Here is an 18,562-nt window from a genome sequence, read left to right on the forward strand (position 1 = left end):
ATATACTCAAAAAGGGTGAAAACCTCTGCTCTACAGATACTCCCCACCAGCTAAATAGGCTAGCTGCTGAAATAATCAGCATTCTGAGGTCTTTGTAGGACTTGATGGGGATTTCTAGAACCTTGCTGCTAATGGTTCACTTGTTTTAGTAAGCTGCTTCTCTCAAGTTTGTTCACTTCTTTCATGTAGCCAATCTGCTGCCATTGTAGTTGATTGATTGATTCAACTGAAGAACTAGACAACACTTGCTCTGTTTGTTTGTTTTTTAAAAAAAAACACATAAAATTAATCTTTCTAAGTGTGTGTTATGGAAACTTTTAAAGTTTCTTTTTAAAAAATATAAGACTGTTTTTGCAGTTCTAATAATCAGTTCTAAATCCATCCCCCAGCCCAATACCAGCTTTCAGATGCATGATGAGAGACAGACATGGCAGACAGATTTGTTAAGCTTTGTTTGATACATTCTCAGCAGTACTTCTCTTGTGAAACTTCACAGTTTAGCAAATGCTTATCTATTGTTTTATGCAAGAGAACTTCTTTTTGTAGTGTCTGGTGAGTGTATATAATACCGGCACCTTTTAATTTTTAAAACCTCATATCTGGCACTTCTTGCTCCAAGAATGGTTTCCAAACTCAATTTCCCCCCCATGCATATATTTCTGCAGAGTTGGTTGTGACACTGATAGAGTGCAGCAGAGGGCTTCTCTACATTGCACATCCTTTCTGGACTCAATAATACAATTTCTCCTCTGTGGTAATATGAAAAAAGCCACTGATGAAATAACATTACTTATTTTTTTATAAAGGTTTTGTGGTCTGATCCAGTTTCCAGGCAGCATGAGAGAGAAAGTTCTGTTTCAGCTCCTCCTCCTCCTTTGTCATCCGTTTCCTGTTGTAAGTATTGGAGATGTTGGTTAGGAACTTGGAGGTGTTGATCTTTTATTGCTTGTGTGGTTCTCACTAAATGTAATAGTTGGGCAACTTCATGACTATTTGCATTTCTTCTTCTATAATGTATTTGTAAATCACTACCATCTTCCTTGACGAGTGCTCTCAGTTTAGCAGTTGGGCTCACCTCAGTCCTATTATTTAATGCACAGCAAACAACCCAGCTTTAAAGTCCACTCTTAGACATATCTGGCTATTGAACCAGTATCCTGTTTTCTGGACCTACATAGTTGAAAGTTAGAGTGACTGTGTATATTCTAATTAACTATGCTGGTTGACTCCAGAGTGCATGTGTATAGAGCAAGCAGTACATACAGATATGAGTGTTAATGGTACCCTAGTGCTTTAGAAGCTGTGATTTTCTGGACATGATACAAGGGTGTTCTTAGCCAAACATTTAATGTCTTTAGAGTAATTGAAAGCTATTCCTTTTTCTACCTCCAGATAAGAAAGGCAACAGCCAGTAATGTCTATGAAATGCTCATAACGTACAGTGATATTGCTGAACCGGATATTATAGAGGAGGTCATGACAATTCTAAGTGACACTGACTGGTGAGTTAATGCAACTACACCTACAACCTTATGCTGACTCCCAACCTTTGAGATTTAACCCTCCATGTTGGAGTTGCAGATACAACCAGACAAAGTGTGTTACAATGATGATCGGGGAGGTTTGATGCCAGTTTCGATTCACATGAATCTGGAATACAAACTTCATTTGATGCAAGGAGTGATCTTGAACTGCATTTGCTTATGTTGTAGATTTATACACCACCTTTTGAGCTAACTGACTACCAAGGTAGCTTATACAATTATACAATACAAAAACTATTAACTCCTCTCCTTCGGTGGCTGGCTGCTAAGAGAAACACTCGAGGGTGGGTGATGTTACTGTTGAAGCCTCTTCCTTTTTTTTCTGAAGCGGGGCTGTCACTCATGAGTGGGGCTTTTCCAAAGCTCCTGGCTGTGTGTGTGTGTGGTGCACAGTAGTGAAGAGATATACTTAGGGAATGTGGCATCAAAACCTCTCCCTACAGCTTATTAACTAGCGAATTTAACCTGCATTTATGTTTGCTTAGCTTGTGGACTACTTAATTCATCATAGGTTTACTTATCCCATCTTGGATGGGTTGGAGTAAAGTTTGCTAACTTAAGTATTTGTGATGTGATAGACTTTGAATCTGTCCGTATAACTTGATGCTATTTTCCCTCTCCAAACAGGGATGCAGAATTGTCATTTCTGAGGAAGAAGCGCAACTATCTCTGTGACTTAATGAAAGTGCCCAAGCCACAACTAGTAGCTAAGGTAAAGTTTTTAAAGGATCCATTTAACTGACTGTGAATATTTTTGGGGATTCTTCCAGGAAAGACTTGTGACCTGCACATTTAGCAAAGCCCACAATTTCAGGGCAGGATATTCAGTTTTGCTTCAAGTCTAGCCCTCTTTAATGCATGTGTGGAACTGCCAAAAAGCAAGTGCTTTATAGCTCCCTTCTATTCTCTTGAAAGCATTCCAGACTTCTGGTGCTTAGCTAACTTGAGCATGAATTAATACAGTGCAGCTGGCTCCAAAAGTGGGCTTAAATTCCACTCTGAATTTTACAAGAAAATATGAACATCATAGCATCTGTCTCTTAGATCCCAACTTTAGTTCAAAGAGAGGAGGGTAGGTGATTATTTGTTCCAAAATAATTGCAGAAACACCAGTGAGAGTTTAATAAGTCAAAACATGGATATGTGCAACCCAGGTACTTGTAGCAGAACTCATGGCTCCTTCATGCCCACCCCTCGTCCTGCTGGGCTACGCAAAACTAAGCCATGTGAGCTTGGCTTAATGTTATTGTATGAACTGAGCCATTAAAAAAATTATTTTATTTAAATTTTCCATGAACAAGTGTATACATATACATATTTGCAGCCAAAAGAAAACAGCAGAAAATGACCAACATTCATATATTTAGGTTGTTTGACAGCAGTGGTGGACTTTCCTTCCCTGGAGGTTTTCAAACAGAGGTTGGATAGCTATCTGTCAGTGATTCCTGCTCTGCAGGGTGGCCCTTGGGTCCCTTCCAACTCTACAATTTTATGATAACCGTGACAGAGAAAACAATACGCTGTTGCCATATTCTCTGTTGTTTCTTTTACAGTGGTGCCTCGCAAGACGAAATTAATTCGTTCCGCAAGTTTTTTCTTCTTGCGAGTTTTTTGTCTTGCGAAGCACGGTTTCCCATAGGAATGCATTGAAAATCAATCAATGCGTTCCTATGGAGACCGTCCGGGGACAGAGGGGAAGCGCCGCGCGCCTTCCCCTCTGTCCCCGGACCTGTTTAAAGCAAGGGGCGGCGGGGAGAAGATTGCTTCTCTTCGTTGCCTGCCCCACAATCTCCGGGGACAGAGGGGAAGGCGTGCGCGCCTTCCCCTCTGTCCCCGGACCTGTTTTAAGGGAAGGGGCAGCGGGGAGAATCGCTTCTCCCCATTGCCGCCCCTTGGTTCAAAAGGGGTCCGGGGACAGCGGGGAAGACGCGCTGCGCTTCCCCGCTATCCCCGGAGCTTGCGGGGCAAGCTTCGTTTTGCGAAGCAAGCCCATAGGGAAATGCGTCTTGCGAAGCGGCTAAGAAAATGAAAAACTCATTCGTCTAGCGAGTTTTTCGTCTTCCAAGGCGTTCGTCTTGTGGATACCACTGTAGTACCAAATCTCAGCGATGCTAATTTGAGGTTTTAAACTAAAATAGGAAAATACTGACATTCCATAAAGTGGTATCCCGTTCAGAGTTGCTTCTCAACACTTGAGATTTGAAAAGTGCGACCTGTGTGTGTGTCCCATCTGCTCTTCGCAAAGTAGTTTTGAGTACTGGTTGAATATAGCTGTATCCAACCTGCAGTGCTTGCTGCAGTTGTTTACATTAATGTAAGGTATGTAACCTGTCCCCAATATGCACTTAATTCCAGGTTTCTTTGCGCTGAGGTTTATACTGCTTTCAGGAAGAAGTAATGTCCAGGCAGTTAGTGACACCTGTTAAATGACAAATGGGACAGAAATATCCTACAATATGCAATAGGAATACAACAATACATTAGTGTTCCTGGTTTGGTGGAGGGCAAAGTGGTTGTGCAGCAGCATCAATGGAGGCATGCAGTGACGAGTTGTTGCTCTAAGCCAGAGCTGGGCTTTGTTCTCTGAGGAATGACTGGTGGTGATAGTTTAAGTATGATTCTATTTGCTGGTTGTGTGTGTTTGTGTTTGCCTCCCAAGTGACGATGGAATAGCAATTACAAAGAAATATTCAAGTTAAGATTTCACTAGGACAAAAAAATGCTGAGTCTTGAAAGCTGTTTTGCATTTCCTCGGTATCAAAAGATTTGAAAATGGTCCCATGGCTCTCTGATCTAAGACTGACAGCCACATCTGCATCTCTTTGTGCTGTAGCTGAAGGCTTCTCTCTCCACAAGCTGGAGGAATTTTCACACAAGGTTGATTCCCTACTACCCTGTTTTTCAGAGGGAGTGTATGAAAAATATGCAAGTGCTATCCAGCTTTCAGAGCTCACATTTCACAAAGAGAACCACAGAATGCCTTATAAAATAAGGAAAGAACATTTCATGTGTGTATCTTTTACCAACTCTCTTGACCTCGATTCACCTTTTTTAGCGGGGTGGGGGGCAAGCTTACAGTTGAATTCATTAAATAAACTTGTAGCCATGAAAGACCCCCCTCTTTAATATAAAGAGAAGTGTTCAGAATGAGTATTTTAAATACCTAGTAGTTTAATAAAATGGCATATCTTGGTATACAAAAGTTGCTACACGTGCAACTTACGTAGTGCTCCAGCTGCACTCCGCAATGTATTGGATATAAGCAACTGGAGCGTATTACATGTGTTGCTCTGAACAGGGGTAATAGATAATTTGTAATAATATTATTGGTATTGGAGCCAGGCGATAGATCAAGGAATTGTCTGGAACTGATATGGCTTCTAGATCACGATACCGGCTTCACACTTTTTGAGCTGCCAATACATCATGGCTCTACATACAGCACACATCACCCCCATCTCCCTGCGTGCACTGTGCTGCTGGGAGCCACAACGTACCTGCAGCTCAAAAAGTCCAGCCATGGGTGGCTGTGCGCCTGCCACCACCTCAGGTGAGCTGGAAGCAGGCTTCCTTAAACTACTCCACCGAGGGGTGGGTGGGAGGCTGCCTGCCTGCCACCAGTGGAACAGTTTACAGAAGCTCCCACCTCTGCCTAATGTGAGCTGGAGTGGGGGGGGGGGGGCTTGATCAACTGAGGGGTATGGGAAGCTGCTCACTTACCATATTTTTCGCTCTATAGGATGCACCGGACCATAGGACGCACCTTGTTTTAGAGGGGGAGAACAAGAAAAAAATTTCTCCCCCTCTCTGCTCAGCGTCCCTTCAGTGAAGTGGCAGCAGAAACTGAGCCCCTTCCATTTCTCCTCCTGCTTCGCTGAAGGGGCGCTGCGCAGCTCTTCCTCTCTGCTGAAGCCAGGAGAGTCTTGCTCTCCTGGCTTCAGCAAAAGGAACCCGAAGCCTCCGGAGCGCAGCTGGAGCTCCCGCTATGCTCCAAAGGCTTCAGGCAGCTATCCCTGAAGCCTGGGGAGTGAGAGGGGTTGGTGTGCACCGACCCCTCTCCCTCTCCAGGCTTCAGCGAAAGCAACGCGAAGCCTCCGGACCATGGAGGGAGCTCTCCCTCTGCGCTTTGGAGGCTTCGCATTGCTATCGCTGAAGCTAAGGAGTCTGCATTCGCTCCGTAGGATGCACACACATTTCCCCTTAATTTTTGGAGGGGAAAAAGTGTGTCCTACAGAGCGAAAAATACGGTACCTTATCAAGCCCCTCCCCAATGTTCTTGCTCACACAAGCCAGAGGAGTGTGGCACTGGGTGATGTATCTCTGCTCCTTCTTCCTCCCCTAAGGTGGGAAGGAAGAAGCAGCCAAGATGCATTTCAGACATCGTAATATATCAGTAAATTGTGGTATCGCCCAGCCTTAATCAGTACTGATGTATACACAGTACAGTAGCATCATCCCTTCCATAAGGAAACTTAATTTGTTATGCATAGATTTAAGATGCCTAAGCTAACTGTTTGACACCACATCTGTGGAACTGAGTAATCTATTTTGTTTCAAAATAAACTCTTAATAACTCGTGGCCCTTCCTTCTTTTCTGCAGAGCACATAATTGAAAACGGTCAATATTAGGAAAACAAGTTCTTCAGAGCAGTAGATACAACGGCGGAAGGAACTGCTTTCACAGCAACTTGAAAAGTCAGGATTGTGGAAGCGTTTTTTCAGAAGCTGTGTGCAGAAGGGGTTTTAAACTCAAATGTATGTTAACAAAACAAAAGTCGATATTTCTAGTCACTCCTTAATCTCTAACCACAAGATGGCAGTTTGGCCACATGATATTCTCTTGTCTTTCATGTTCAGTATGTATGCTGATGTTTTGTGTTTCTTTCCCTGAACTGGATTAAACATCTATTGGAAAGAGCATCCTACCAGCATTTCCTGTATAGTCCATCTTCTTCAGCTGTTAGCTTGATTTACAGTGAATATTTAATGCACTAGTAATGCAATTTGTATGCACTAAGGGACTTTATCCTGTCAAATGAAATTATGTACCACTGTTTTGTTAGAAGAACCAATGCATAACTCCAGTTGCTGTGCACAGATGGGCAGCTAAGCAAAAAGGTTTGTTTGTATGCTTGGTATGTTAGCAGAGCAATGTGGCACAATGATGTTCAGGAAAGGGACTATTGATGTTCTTGGCATGTGTGAAGGGCACCAAAACAATGGGATCATAACCTAAATTCATTGTGTGATTTCAACTGGAAAAATGTTACCTCTATAAACAGGAAGTACAGCTGACTCTCCTGTCCCACCACCAATTTGATATGAAAACTCTCAGCCTGCCATACAATAACATTATCTGGCAGTGCTCACAGATACTGACTCTTTTAATTTAGTTTATTATATATTACAAATAATAATATAGCACCCTTCAGTTCTATTCCTAGGGTACTTTACAAAAAACCAAAGCTAAATACCAGAAAAGCAGCCGAGAAACAGTCTGCAGGTTTAAAACTGTGTCTGAAAAGCCTGGGGATGTTTTTTAAATATCCTACCTGGAGCTACCAGGGCAATAAGCTGCTGTGAGCAGCATCCAAATAATGTTTTTGGAAATGTTATTTCCCCCCCCACCCATTTTTGGCTATGCAAAAATGGTACGAAATAAATTTGTCTAGACTGGAGAACCAATGTGAGCGCCTCCCTCTGATACAGAGGAACAACCAGCAAGGTTATGTAGAAGTAGTTCTTGTTACCACAATGGACTTCACTACTATGGAACAGGAGTGCCCTAAATGACTAGTTAATCTCACAATAGGGGAAAAAAATATAATGGAGACCATTTCCAAGCACATTTATGTAAATTATATTCTGATTCTCATGTTCGACTTTTACCTAGCCTGAGGATAACGTGTAGCCTCTTTAAGCCTGCATATAAACCACATGCATCACACAGCCTCCAGCTCTCCCTGCCCATGCTGGAATTACACAGGCCCTCACCACTTCTTGATACAAGGGCCGACTGAAAATGCACCCTTCTAAAAAACAATGCAAGAACAATTGGGTGTGTGTCCCCTACAATGTTAGACGTTTCAGCGTGTTAGCTGGGGTAGGGTGGGGAATCATCAAAGTTGTGACTTGTCTCATTTCACCCAAAGTGCAGGTTGTAATGGATCAGCAGGATCTCATCCTGCTATTCCTTTACAATGTGTGAATAGTGCAAAGGAATGATATCCTTGAAACGCTAGCAACTCTGAGGGAAACTCCTTCTGTACACCTTCAGATCGAGAGCAGCATTCACAGAACAGAGTTTAGATTGTATACTAAGCTTTGCTGTCATTCCACCATCACCTGTCCCCCTCCTTTTTTTTAGGGAATACAAGTAGTATTTCACCTTTTAATTTACTAATACCTGTTTTGAGGAATTCCCTTGGAGGTGGGGGCAGAAACAGTCTAGCGTCTCCTCTGGTTTGTCTAGCAACATAAAGCCTTCCAGTGCGCCACATTCTTCAGTTAAAATGATAATAATCCACAGCTTCCTTCAGATTCAACAGATTCAAGTTTTCCTCAAACTGTCCACCTGTCAAATCCTGTCAAAACAAAAGATCAATTAATTGAATCTGTCTGACATACTTAGATTTCAAAGACCCTTCTTTACAGGAGTGTATATAGTTGGTTTTCTTTTTGTCTGGTTGGTTGGTTGTAAGTCACTCTGGGTTGATGTGGGCAAGTTAAAGACTGTACTAAGAGATACCGATAATAGTTTGCTCTCTCTTCCTTCTCAACCCTCGCTTCTTTTCCTGCCCCGAAACTATGTAAATCCTCTAGCATGAAACCACATCATTTCCGTGATCCAAGCATACAATATTAATGTTTAGTCACAGCAACAGTCATTGTCAGTTGAACTGAGTCCAATACGGGTGTGTAGGATTCTCTTCCTAACATGCTGAGCTTGTAGGAACATTTCGACTACAATCACACTGCAAAGTCCAATAATTTAAGGACTTAAAACTTGAGCATTTCCCATTTCATGCCCTTTTACTGTATGGGGGATACCTGCATATCTTACTGGTAAGCCTGAAGGGAGTTTATTGTCAGTCCAGGATATTTTAGGGGAGGGGGATGCAAGTCTGAAATAAATTTGATCCATGTTATAACCATTGCTATCTATTAATAGAGGTTTCATTATTCCAGATAAGAAATGACCACAGAGCATAGCCAGAGGCTTCCAGCAGTACAATGGGTCATATAAATACTGGCTTATCAGAACACATCAGGTCTCCCATCCCTCTTGACCAGCGGTTCTCAACCTGTGGGTCCCCAGATGTTGTTGGACTACAACTCCCATCATCCTTGAGCTCTGGCCTTGCTAGGTAGGGATGATGGGAGTTGTAGTCCAACAACATCTGGGGAGTTTTGACACTTGCACATGCTAATGACATTGCTGTCCCCCACCCCCAGGACATATAGAACTCTACATATTCTGTGACCTACCCCCATGTCCTTTATGGAGTAATGTAGGGGGAGAGAAGACTTACACTGCTTTGAAGCTTTGTGCTTGAACAGTATCAGCATAAACCTTAGAATGTGCTGTAGCACAGTTCTGATCAGGCACTATCCCTTCCCGTGAATGACTTGGGGGTGGGATTCCATCTGTTGCAGAACAGGTAACAGCAAATGTCCCAGCACCTGATGTTCTGTTATACCCAAACAACGACGATGGATTCAATACTAGGTAATTGGTAGGTCAAGAAGAATGCAAGGCCCTTAATTTGACCAGGAAGTGAGCTACACCAGCTTTCATGGTGATAGTGATTTCAACAGAATGCATAAAAGCAAGTAGGATAGCAAAGGGTAGAGGTTAAAAATGGACAGAGATGGGCTAAGGTGAAGGAAAATCTGTTGCTATTACCGGAACTACTGTCTTGCAGATGAGGACCTAGACCTACGGGGGGGGGGCACGACAACCCAATAGCAGAACTACATTTTTGACCCACAGATGCTACTTTTCAAGCGACTTAAATAACATTCTGATGACAGCTCAACATATTAGTGATTTGGTGGATTTTGCATAATGAATGGGTTCTTTATTGAGAGCTGCTTTCACCAAGCAACTGGACTATTAACTCTGGCTACTGGTGATTCCTCCAAATCCTACCTACTGTATGAAGGTAGGATTCCTCCAAATCCTACCTACTGTATGAAGAGGAACTTTGTGCCTACTTGCCATCCTGCACAGTCTAATGTGATGATCCCCTCCACCCAACCTTGTGATTGGCAAGAAAAGCAGATGACATCATTCGCAACTTCAGCGTTTCTCTTGAGCCTTTAATTTCAGGGTGCTTGTAATTTATGTTTCCAGTGGGATTAGCCTTAAATAATACTCCATCATTAAGATTAGTAACAACAAAGGAGCTACTGCTTCTGAGTATGAATAAAGGGTAATGTAACTCTTTTGAAAAGTACGACACTAACATGAAGCTTTGCCTTAATTCGATAGTCCCAAAGTGCATGCAAATTATACAGATGACAGGAGAACATACCTGCATGGAAGCCTTTACAAAGCTGGATTCTAGTTGCTACTTGGAGATCCTACAGCAATTTCCACCACTTAACAAAGCGTGTTCCCATATTAAACCATGGCATGCGACGGTGAGCCTTCTCTCTTAACACAATCCTTACAGAGCTGCATACAATATCTTCAACCTAAAAACCTTTTGAATCACAGAATTCAAGACATTGTGCTACCTCAAAAATCTGCCCTATTATTAAGCTTCAACTGCGTGGACAAAGAACTGGAAAAGTTGGGTGATGATTGTGCACTTCTCTCTCTGAATTTGACCAAACACAAAAGGAGTGCATAGTCAAACTGGATTAAGGGCAACAGCAAAAAAAATTCTGCTTTGTAAGTGGATAGACTTTAAAGACATGCACAATGAAACACGGAGAGCAACATTCTCTGCTTGATCCAGCTGAAACCCTTTGCCTTCACGTGCTGAATATTTTTTTTACTGAATACCCAGTAGGGTGTGCACTGGGTAATTCTTCCTACCAAGCAAGACTTTAAAGAGAATGCCAAAACAAGCTAGCCAGGAGCTGCTTTCAGGATGGAAGGTGCGCCGCACAGCTGGCAATTGTAGAAGTTCCACCCATAGGTTTAAACTGTTTCCAAAGCAAACAGGCCAGGCCTTATAGTCATCCAAAGCTAAACGAGAGCCTGTTTCTCACATCTTAACACATAATCTCTGACAGACCATTCATTCCTGGGGGTGGAAAAACCCTATTTCTCTCAACCCAAAATGTAGATACTTGCTTCTGGATAATTTCGCCAGGACAGCCAGGTTCCTTCAAAGACAGAGTCTTAATGAGATTCTCCATTGCTAAGTATCTTATTCACAAAGACCTTACAACTTAGTGAGGCCTGCCAGTTTGGTGACACAAAGCCAGATAGCCTTGTGAAGTGAAACTCAGTAAAGATGAGAGTGTGGCAACATGACCAAGTCTGCTGACCTTTTAAAGCCTTGGTCACTCCCTGTCTATAAGAACTGAAATTCAGGGATTCCTTATATGTGGTACCATATAATTCCATAGCAAGGACTCTTGATATTGGGGTTCCTGCGACAACTTACTCACTGAACTAGGCACAAACCAAAACTGGGGCAGAATGGAAACAAAAGCTGTATTTTTATTAACAAACTCAATGAGGGATGAAGCTTGATGGTTTCACTATTAAAGGCACAATACTTATTTTCAGTAAGAAATGCTGTTTCGGGTTTACACAATAACTTAACTTACAATTCCCCACACAGAACTGCTTCTATTAAATCTATTTCTTCCTAGTATGGCTATCCACTTTTACTCTGCCCATAAAACACCTCTAGCACTTTTCTAGGTACTTTCCCCCCATGTGAGGAAACTGAACTGCTTTATCCTGCTTCAAAAACCCCTCAGCAGGCCCTGCCTGCCAGTTAAGCTGTCAAATTCTCTTTTTACCATCCGCATCTCCTGATTGGCCACTTTTCCTCCCTGTCATGATTGACTAATAGTCAATCGCAAGCCCCCTAAGTCAGAGTACTGCACATTATGTGCTGTCATGGAGGCATGCCACATACCTGGGCGAATGCCCATAAAATTGCACCCCAGCACTCCTGTGGTGCAGCTCTGCAATCTATAGGGGTGCAATTGGCCCTGGAGTTTAGGGGCCCAGTTATAGACTCATACTAAACCATTAATAAAACCTAACAATTCCATTAGTCTCAGCCAGTGCTGCATTAAATATTTATAGATCAACACACTCCTGTGACCTTTTCGTAGTTCACACCCTTGTTACTACATGACAGTAATCTGGCATAGCTTCCACTTCTGAACTGGCAAGATAAATGGAGTGAGTGAATGTCTAGTCATTCTGTGCTTTTAAGCTTCTACCGTAATTTCTGAGGCCCAAAGCAGATGGGGGGGGGGAGGAGATGCTGAATAAAAACTGGCCGGGGGGGGGGTGCCTCAGCTACTTTCATACTGAAAAAGTATGTGACAAAACAAAATCTAGCCTATGATATTTAAAAGGAAACTTGGTGGAAATTATGCAGAAAGGAAGGGTGGTGACAGGAAAAAAAACCAGTATAACTGGCACTTGGAAATTACGATTTATAGATATTAAAAATTATGTCCCCCTGCTCCCCTGCCCATTAGCAAGGGAGATTACGATGGAAGCAATGGCAGAGCACATGCTCTGCACGTACACAGCCTTAGGTATAAATCCCTGCCATCTCCTATTCAAAAGATGTCTTTTGTAGCAGGACTCGGAAAGCCTTTCGCCTTTGCCCTTGAGGAGCCATTGCTTATCCCAGCATGTGGTGAGCAGGATCAGCTGGGTTCATGACAATCAGCAGGGTTGCATGGATCTCATCCCTGGGCTGGGGGCGGCATAGCTAATGGATCGAGATGCAAAGTATTCCATGAGGTCTAACCTGCAATGGAAGGTTTGGAAGGAAATGCACTTGGTACAGACTCCTCTGCATCTGGACCAGGACCCTGCTAAGACTATATGGCTAACAACGCTGGAAGTGCTAGAGATGTTCAGGATGCCCAAGGCTAGCTATCCAGGCTTCACTAGACCCTCTTCCCCAGGCACCTCCTAAGGAGTTATCGCTGATTTCTATGTAATTAAGTAGTATAGTTTTTACTGTGGCTGGAAGAACTTGATAAATCCGGAAATGGGCTGGCCATGCTGTGTATGCTTTTTAACCTACTGGTAGTAAAACATAAATGTGGCAGTCGCATGTGAGTGCATAACCCAGATGACAACAACAACAACAAATCAATCATCAATCACTTGCTACTGCCTTCCACGTTTGGCACATTGCAGTTAAAAATACAGACGATAAAGGTAAAGGTAAAGGTACCCCTGCCCGTACGGGCCAGTCTTGACAGACTCTGGGGTTGTGCGCCCATCTCACTTAAGAGGCCAGGGGCCAGCGCTGTCCGGAGACACTTCCGGGTCACGTGGCCAGTGTGACAAAGCTGCATCTGGCGAGCCAGAGCTGCACACGGAAACGCCGTTTACCTTCCCGCTGGTAAGCGGTCCCTATTTATCTACTTGCACCCGGAGGTGCTTTCGAACTGCTAGGTTGGCAGGCGCTGGGACCGAGCAGCGGGAGCGCACCCCGCAGCAGGGATTCGAACTGCTGACCTTTCGATCAGCAAGTCCTAGGCGCTGAGGCTTTAACCCACAGCGCCACCTGTGTCCAAATCCAGGACTGATTTGGGTCATGTGAGTGTCTGGGTACACCAAAACCATACAAGCTTAAGGCACCTGATTAAAGGTCAGATCAGAGCTTTGCAAACTTTTCATGTCTGTTACATACTTTTTAGACATGCATCATTTCACGACACAGTAATTCAATTTTACTAGCAAACTGGAAGTTCAACTAACCCCTTCCCAGCCCACGTGTCGCGACACACAGTTTGGAAAGCTCTGGGTCAGATCATTCAGCGACCAAGGATACTACAAGGTTAAGCTTTATGATACATGGCTCAGTGGGCCATAAGCAGGGATCAAACAAAAGGAGGGTAGAGAAAGCAAACACCACACTGAATCTGGGGAATGTTTTAAAACTGAAACTAACAACTCACACCACCACATCTGCCAAAAATATTTAAAAAAACCTAAGTCCTCTTTATCTTCATCTATCATATACAAGCTATGCTGCTTCTCATCAAATGAACACTTATGTCCAATTCCTCTCTTGCCTCTACTTTCTGACTTTATTTTACTACCAGAGAACTTGCGTCTCTTCTATTTGCAGCAGTTTTAGTACTCATTCCCTTTCATTAGTATGTCTCAACTTTTTCAGAATCCTCTCCAGGTTGCCAGCATGTTTCTTGAACTGTGGTGTCCAAAATGAAACACTGCAAAGCAAGTGTACTGTTGCTTGCCCAATGCAGCAAAGTCCTGGTTTGCAATACTATCTCCTAGATAAGATGTTGACGTTTAAATGCAGCTTATAATGGATGCAGCTTTTGTGCCGCAACATCGCAGGGCTGACTCTGGCTTCCTACTACCCATTAAATAAGGCTGCCTGCCTGTGGCATTTTCCCCTCTTTTGCCCCTCTCCCTCCAAACACTCCCTGCTGTCCTTTGTCTGCAGGGCTTACTGTGTGCTGCATCTCCCCCTTCATCTCTTTCAGGAGTGTCAGCAGAGGCTGGGGAGGAGGAAGGGCTCATGTATTGGGGGGAAATTAAATACACAGCCGTGTGGTGGGTTTGTTTTTCATCTCCTCTTTCATATGTGGCCTGTGCAGAAACGAAAGTTCAAGGGGCCCAGAAATACATCTCGGTCTGAATCCTCGGATTTATCCTTCGCCTGCATTATATCACCATAGAGCAACAAAAGTTCAACTTCTCTCAGCAAGTTTTAACCAGTTTAGAAACCATTTCCTCTGCCATCAGGCCTGCAAAGAGGGGACTCTTCCAACCTTTAGAAACCACAAGTCACTTCTTCTTGCTGGTAAAGAGAGGCGGGGTGAGGTTTTCAGCTCAAACTGGATGCGAAGCAAAACAAGGTCTGCTTCATGCAAAGTGAGAACGGAGGGGAGACAGAAGAAAGGCATTTCCAGTTGGCAAGTCATTTAGCTGCTGTGAAGCGTTTTTTAAAGGGGAGTTTAAAAATTCCTGACATGAAATGCAAGGGGTAACTCTCAATGCAACCGAAGTTTTAAGCAGTAATAAAAAAGGGCCTTCTTGTTGTGCATTCTCTGAATTGATCTATGCTCATCTCCAAGGCATTCTACCAATATTCGATAACCATCTGTGTCTTAGTATACTATTAACCATGTTTCATAGGTGATATAAACAGGTTGGAAAAGTTTTTCAACGTTTTATAGACAAATGATTAAAAATTTCCATTAAACCAAACCAAGGTGATGGACAATATTCCATGTGTTATACATAAGAATGAATAGAAATTGACAGTTTTTGGACATCAGTGTGGTGTGGGAGTGGGTGAGGGTGGGAGAGGCTGTTTCCATGAATTTCTGCAGGCTCCCGGAAACAACGTTTCTTCCCACTTCTCAACACCCATTCCACTCTTGCAATTGATGCTAATTAACCTTATATAATGCTCCAAGTATTCTAAGTGCTTCACATACACTATGGCAAATGAATCCTGGACAGCAGGTATGCATTATCCCCCATACTGCAGAGGCTGAGAAATTGCGACTTGCCTAATGCTATGCTGTGAAATTATGTCTATTATAAGATTTGAATCAGGGACACTTGCATCAGTTCTTACCTAGGAGGAGGAGCATTTTGGTTTAACTCTACTACCTGCCTGCTGGTGCTGCTGCGTTAGTTCTGCTTGGCAACCTCAGATGAAAAATAAGCTGATCCAGTTTAGGTGAAATGTTCAGAGTGGGGGGAAGGACACCCCATCTATGAGTAGCAGGATAATTTGCACAACGTTAACTATCACAGCCCCATCACTAAGGAGAGATATGCAACTTTAATGAAAATCATCACCTTGCCAACAAAGGTCCGCATAGTTAAAGCTATGGTTTTCCCAGTAGTGATGTATGGAAGTGAGAGCTGGACCATAAAGAAGGCTGATCGCCGAAGAATTGATGCTTTTGAATTATGGTGCTGGAGGAGACTCTTGTGAGCCCCATGGACTGCAAGAAGATCAAGCCTATCCATTCTTAAGGAAATCAGCCCTGAGTGCTCACTGGAAGGACAGATCCTGAAGCTGAGGCTCCAATACTGTGGCCACCTCATGAGAAGAGAAGACTGCCTCGTAAAGACCCTGATGTTGGGAAAGATGGAGGGCACAAGGAGAAGGGGACGACAGAGGACGAGATGGTTGGACAGTGTTCTTGAAGCTACCAACATAAGTTTGACCAAACTGTGGGAGGCCGTGGAAGACAGGAGTGCCTGGCGTGCTCTGGTCCATGGGGTCACGAAGAGTCGGACACGACTAAACAACAACAGGTAGTGGCTTCCCTCTCACAGTGCAGGGCAAGAATTAAACCACAGGGGCCATGTAAATCATTCCTCCCCTGCTGATTTCTCAAGAAAACAAAACAGATTTTAGAGCAACACAGGCAAAATTGTAGTGGCTAATGACATAGCTTCCCTCACCCACCTTAGTGTCACTATTCACGAAGTTAGGAAAATACACCTTGTAAAGCCAGAAAAGTGAGCCCTAAAATCCATCCTTTTAAAAGGAGGTGTTTTTATTTCATCAATGCATGCATTTTTATTCTCCTCTTCGGTAAAAAAAGAGGACTTCTAGAGCAGCTTACAAAAATCAGAAATACCGTAAGACAGTCCCTGGGCTTATGATAGAAAAGACACAAAAGGAAAAAGGGGGTTGGGGGAGGAAGGACGCATTATTTATAAAGAATTGGTTTTTTTTTTAAAAAAAATGCAACTGCAGCTGCAGCTCTCAATAACAAATGAGTTTGCTTGGGTGAGTGGTATTGATATGGTGCTTTTCTAGGTAATTTAAAACTTTAGCATTCCTCTTTCTGTGTGTTTCTGACATGACTGAGCACCACTTGAAGGCAGCAAAGAACGCACTGGCTTACCAGGTGGGCTTCAGTCAACAATAAATATAAAGTCAGTAGTGGTGCAGCCCTGGCCCAAACCCTCAATTTCACACTTCCTATTACCTGCCAATATAAGGACAAAAAATTGCCCCAAGTTGGGACAAACGAAACCAAATAGGAATAATTATTCAATGCGTGCTTCATTGCAACTGAAGGTGCAACTTTTAATTTGGTGTGGATTCCACACACTTGCCTTAGATAATGAAATTATACTCACCAACTTCACACAAGTAATGAAAGGTGGGGAAGCATCTCTGAAATGTAGGATAGGGATTCTGGGCTTGGGATTTTCCTATGGGGAGAGAAGCACATTTCTTTTTAGCTTGTATTCCATAGCTGCATTGCAGCCCACTAAACTGAATGGCATAATTCCTGGCCTAATTTGGGTTCTGTGATCGCGAACTGCCCTGTGCGCTACAGTGGCTCACATGCAACAATTTAGTTTTGCTCTCCTAAGCTTATCCTCACCAGAGCTAAGTGGAAATACTCCTATTTCAAGGACTGCCATTTTGAGATGAAGCAGCATTTAGGGCTCCTACCCCCCCACCAAAGATATAAATTATACCCCCATAGATATCTCACTTTCCTCAAAATATTGTTTTAGCCTCTGCATATGAAGTCCTGGTCCCTCATTAAGCAGGCATCAAATTCCCATTGATGCCAGAATGAGCAGAATCCAGCCCCAGAAGCAGCATTCTTCCTTTAGCTGGCCTAATTTATTGACATAACAGAAGCTAATTCACAACCTACCTTCTCTCCTCCCACAAAAAAACCCCAGTTTCCCCTCTTCTACTGTATTAATTTTACAGCCTCCCATTCAGGGTAACTGTCTGGCAAAGAGGAGGAAAAGCAACAGGAACTGGATTTCCTAGTGGGAAATGTTCTGTTTAGAAATTTAGTTTTGCTTCTCATTCTTCACCATTCTGTATTTCTAAGGCAATCTTTTCATTCTGAATAGTTCATTCTCTTCTGACTATTCACTCTCACCCAAGATGACAGCCATTCATAAGGAGAGTGAAGGCTGCCAGCTAGTGTTCAGGAACGGGACAGAGAGCCCTTCATTCTACTATGGGCCACCGATTTGGTAACAAACCAAAACCTCCATTTCTTTGTAAGGTTGTTTAGAAAGCTGCGCTAAGCCGGCCAATAATCTCAAATCAATGTTCATATTACAAGATGAAATATCAGCTTGCATGGATGTCCCCTTGCTTGCCAAATGCGCTGTGGGATCTGTTCCCATCCTGCAGCCCTTCTCAGAATCTAGCTCACGTCTAGGATCTCATGGGCTTAGAATCCTTAGAAACCAAATGTCTCTTAAAAAAAAAAAAAAAAACCCCACCATCACCACCACCTCCCGCCTCAAGGTTTCATGACTGGCAAGACCAGCTTGAAAAAAATATAAGCAGTTTCTGCTCGAGTTTAGAAACAGGAGCCATGTGTTTCTTTCTAGTAGCTGAGATGATTCCCCCCCCCCCTTTTCAAATCTATCACAAAGCATCCTACCATTTCCTTTTCTACTTCAACAGCTAAGGGGCTGACATATAAATCCAAATTCTACAGTGGTTCCCAATTTTGCAGCCCAAATAAAGCAGGCAACATAGAGAATTTTAGCAATATATCCCAATTTGTATATTTAAATGCAACAGCAGTTACATTTTCGGACTTTGTATATTTTGATCCAATAGCAATTACATCTTCTGACTGCAACATTTATGCTTCTCCGTGCAGGATTTGCAACTTCTCTCACAACAACTATATTAAGAGTTAAAGAGCTGATGCATTTTTAGACATTGTTCCTCCACAGTGATTAGACAGAAATTCAGAACATGCATTTATCAGGACAGCTACCAACCTTAGATTCTTCATAAGTATAAAATCCTTTTGAGATTTTATTTGTATCCACATCACAAAATGCAGCCACC

At 42.9% G+C, this 18,562-nt stretch overlaps 2 protein-coding genes across 6 annotated transcripts in view; one reads left to right on the forward strand and one right to left on the reverse strand.

The window, feature by feature from the left end:
- TBCD (tubulin folding cofactor D) overlaps nt 1–6,469 on the forward strand; it is a 118,328-nt gene extending 111,859 nt beyond the window's left edge. The window contains exons 36-39 of the mRNA XM_081895015.1: nt 807–894; nt 1,393–1,502; nt 2,172–2,256; nt 6,145–6,469. Coding sequence (XP_081751141.1) covers nt 807–894; nt 1,393–1,502; nt 2,172–2,256; nt 6,145–6,153 — 292 coding nt within the window. The 3' untranslated portion in view covers nt 6,154–6,469. The remainder of the gene's footprint in view (nt 1–806; nt 895–1,392; nt 1,503–2,171; nt 2,257–6,144) is intronic.
- B3GNTL1 (UDP-GlcNAc:betaGal beta-1,3-N-acetylglucosaminyltransferase like 1) overlaps nt 1–18,562 on the reverse strand; it is a 94,359-nt gene that overhangs the window by 2,066 nt on the left and 73,731 nt on the right. For 4 of the 5 annotated variants that reach the window (XM_081895762.1, XM_081895763.1, XM_081895761.1 and 1 more), the window contains 3 exons: nt 18,493–18,561; nt 16,858–16,932; nt 7,499–8,128 (listed from right to left, as the gene is read on the reverse strand). In XM_081895762.1, the coding sequence (XP_081751888.1) occupies nt 8,048–8,128; nt 16,858–16,932; nt 18,493–18,561 (225 nt within the window). In that variant the 3' untranslated portion in view covers nt 7,499–8,047. Of the gene's footprint in view, nt 1–7,498; nt 8,129–16,857; nt 16,933–18,492; nt 18,562 lie in introns of those variants that run through there. The other variant, XR_014164245.1, reaches the window with a different exon arrangement.

Source organism: Podarcis melisellensis, assembly GCF_964234715.1.
Source record: "Podarcis melisellensis genome assembly, chromosome: 2".
Taxonomy (NCBI): domain Eukaryota; kingdom Metazoa; phylum Chordata; class Lepidosauria; order Squamata; family Lacertidae; genus Podarcis; species Podarcis melisellensis.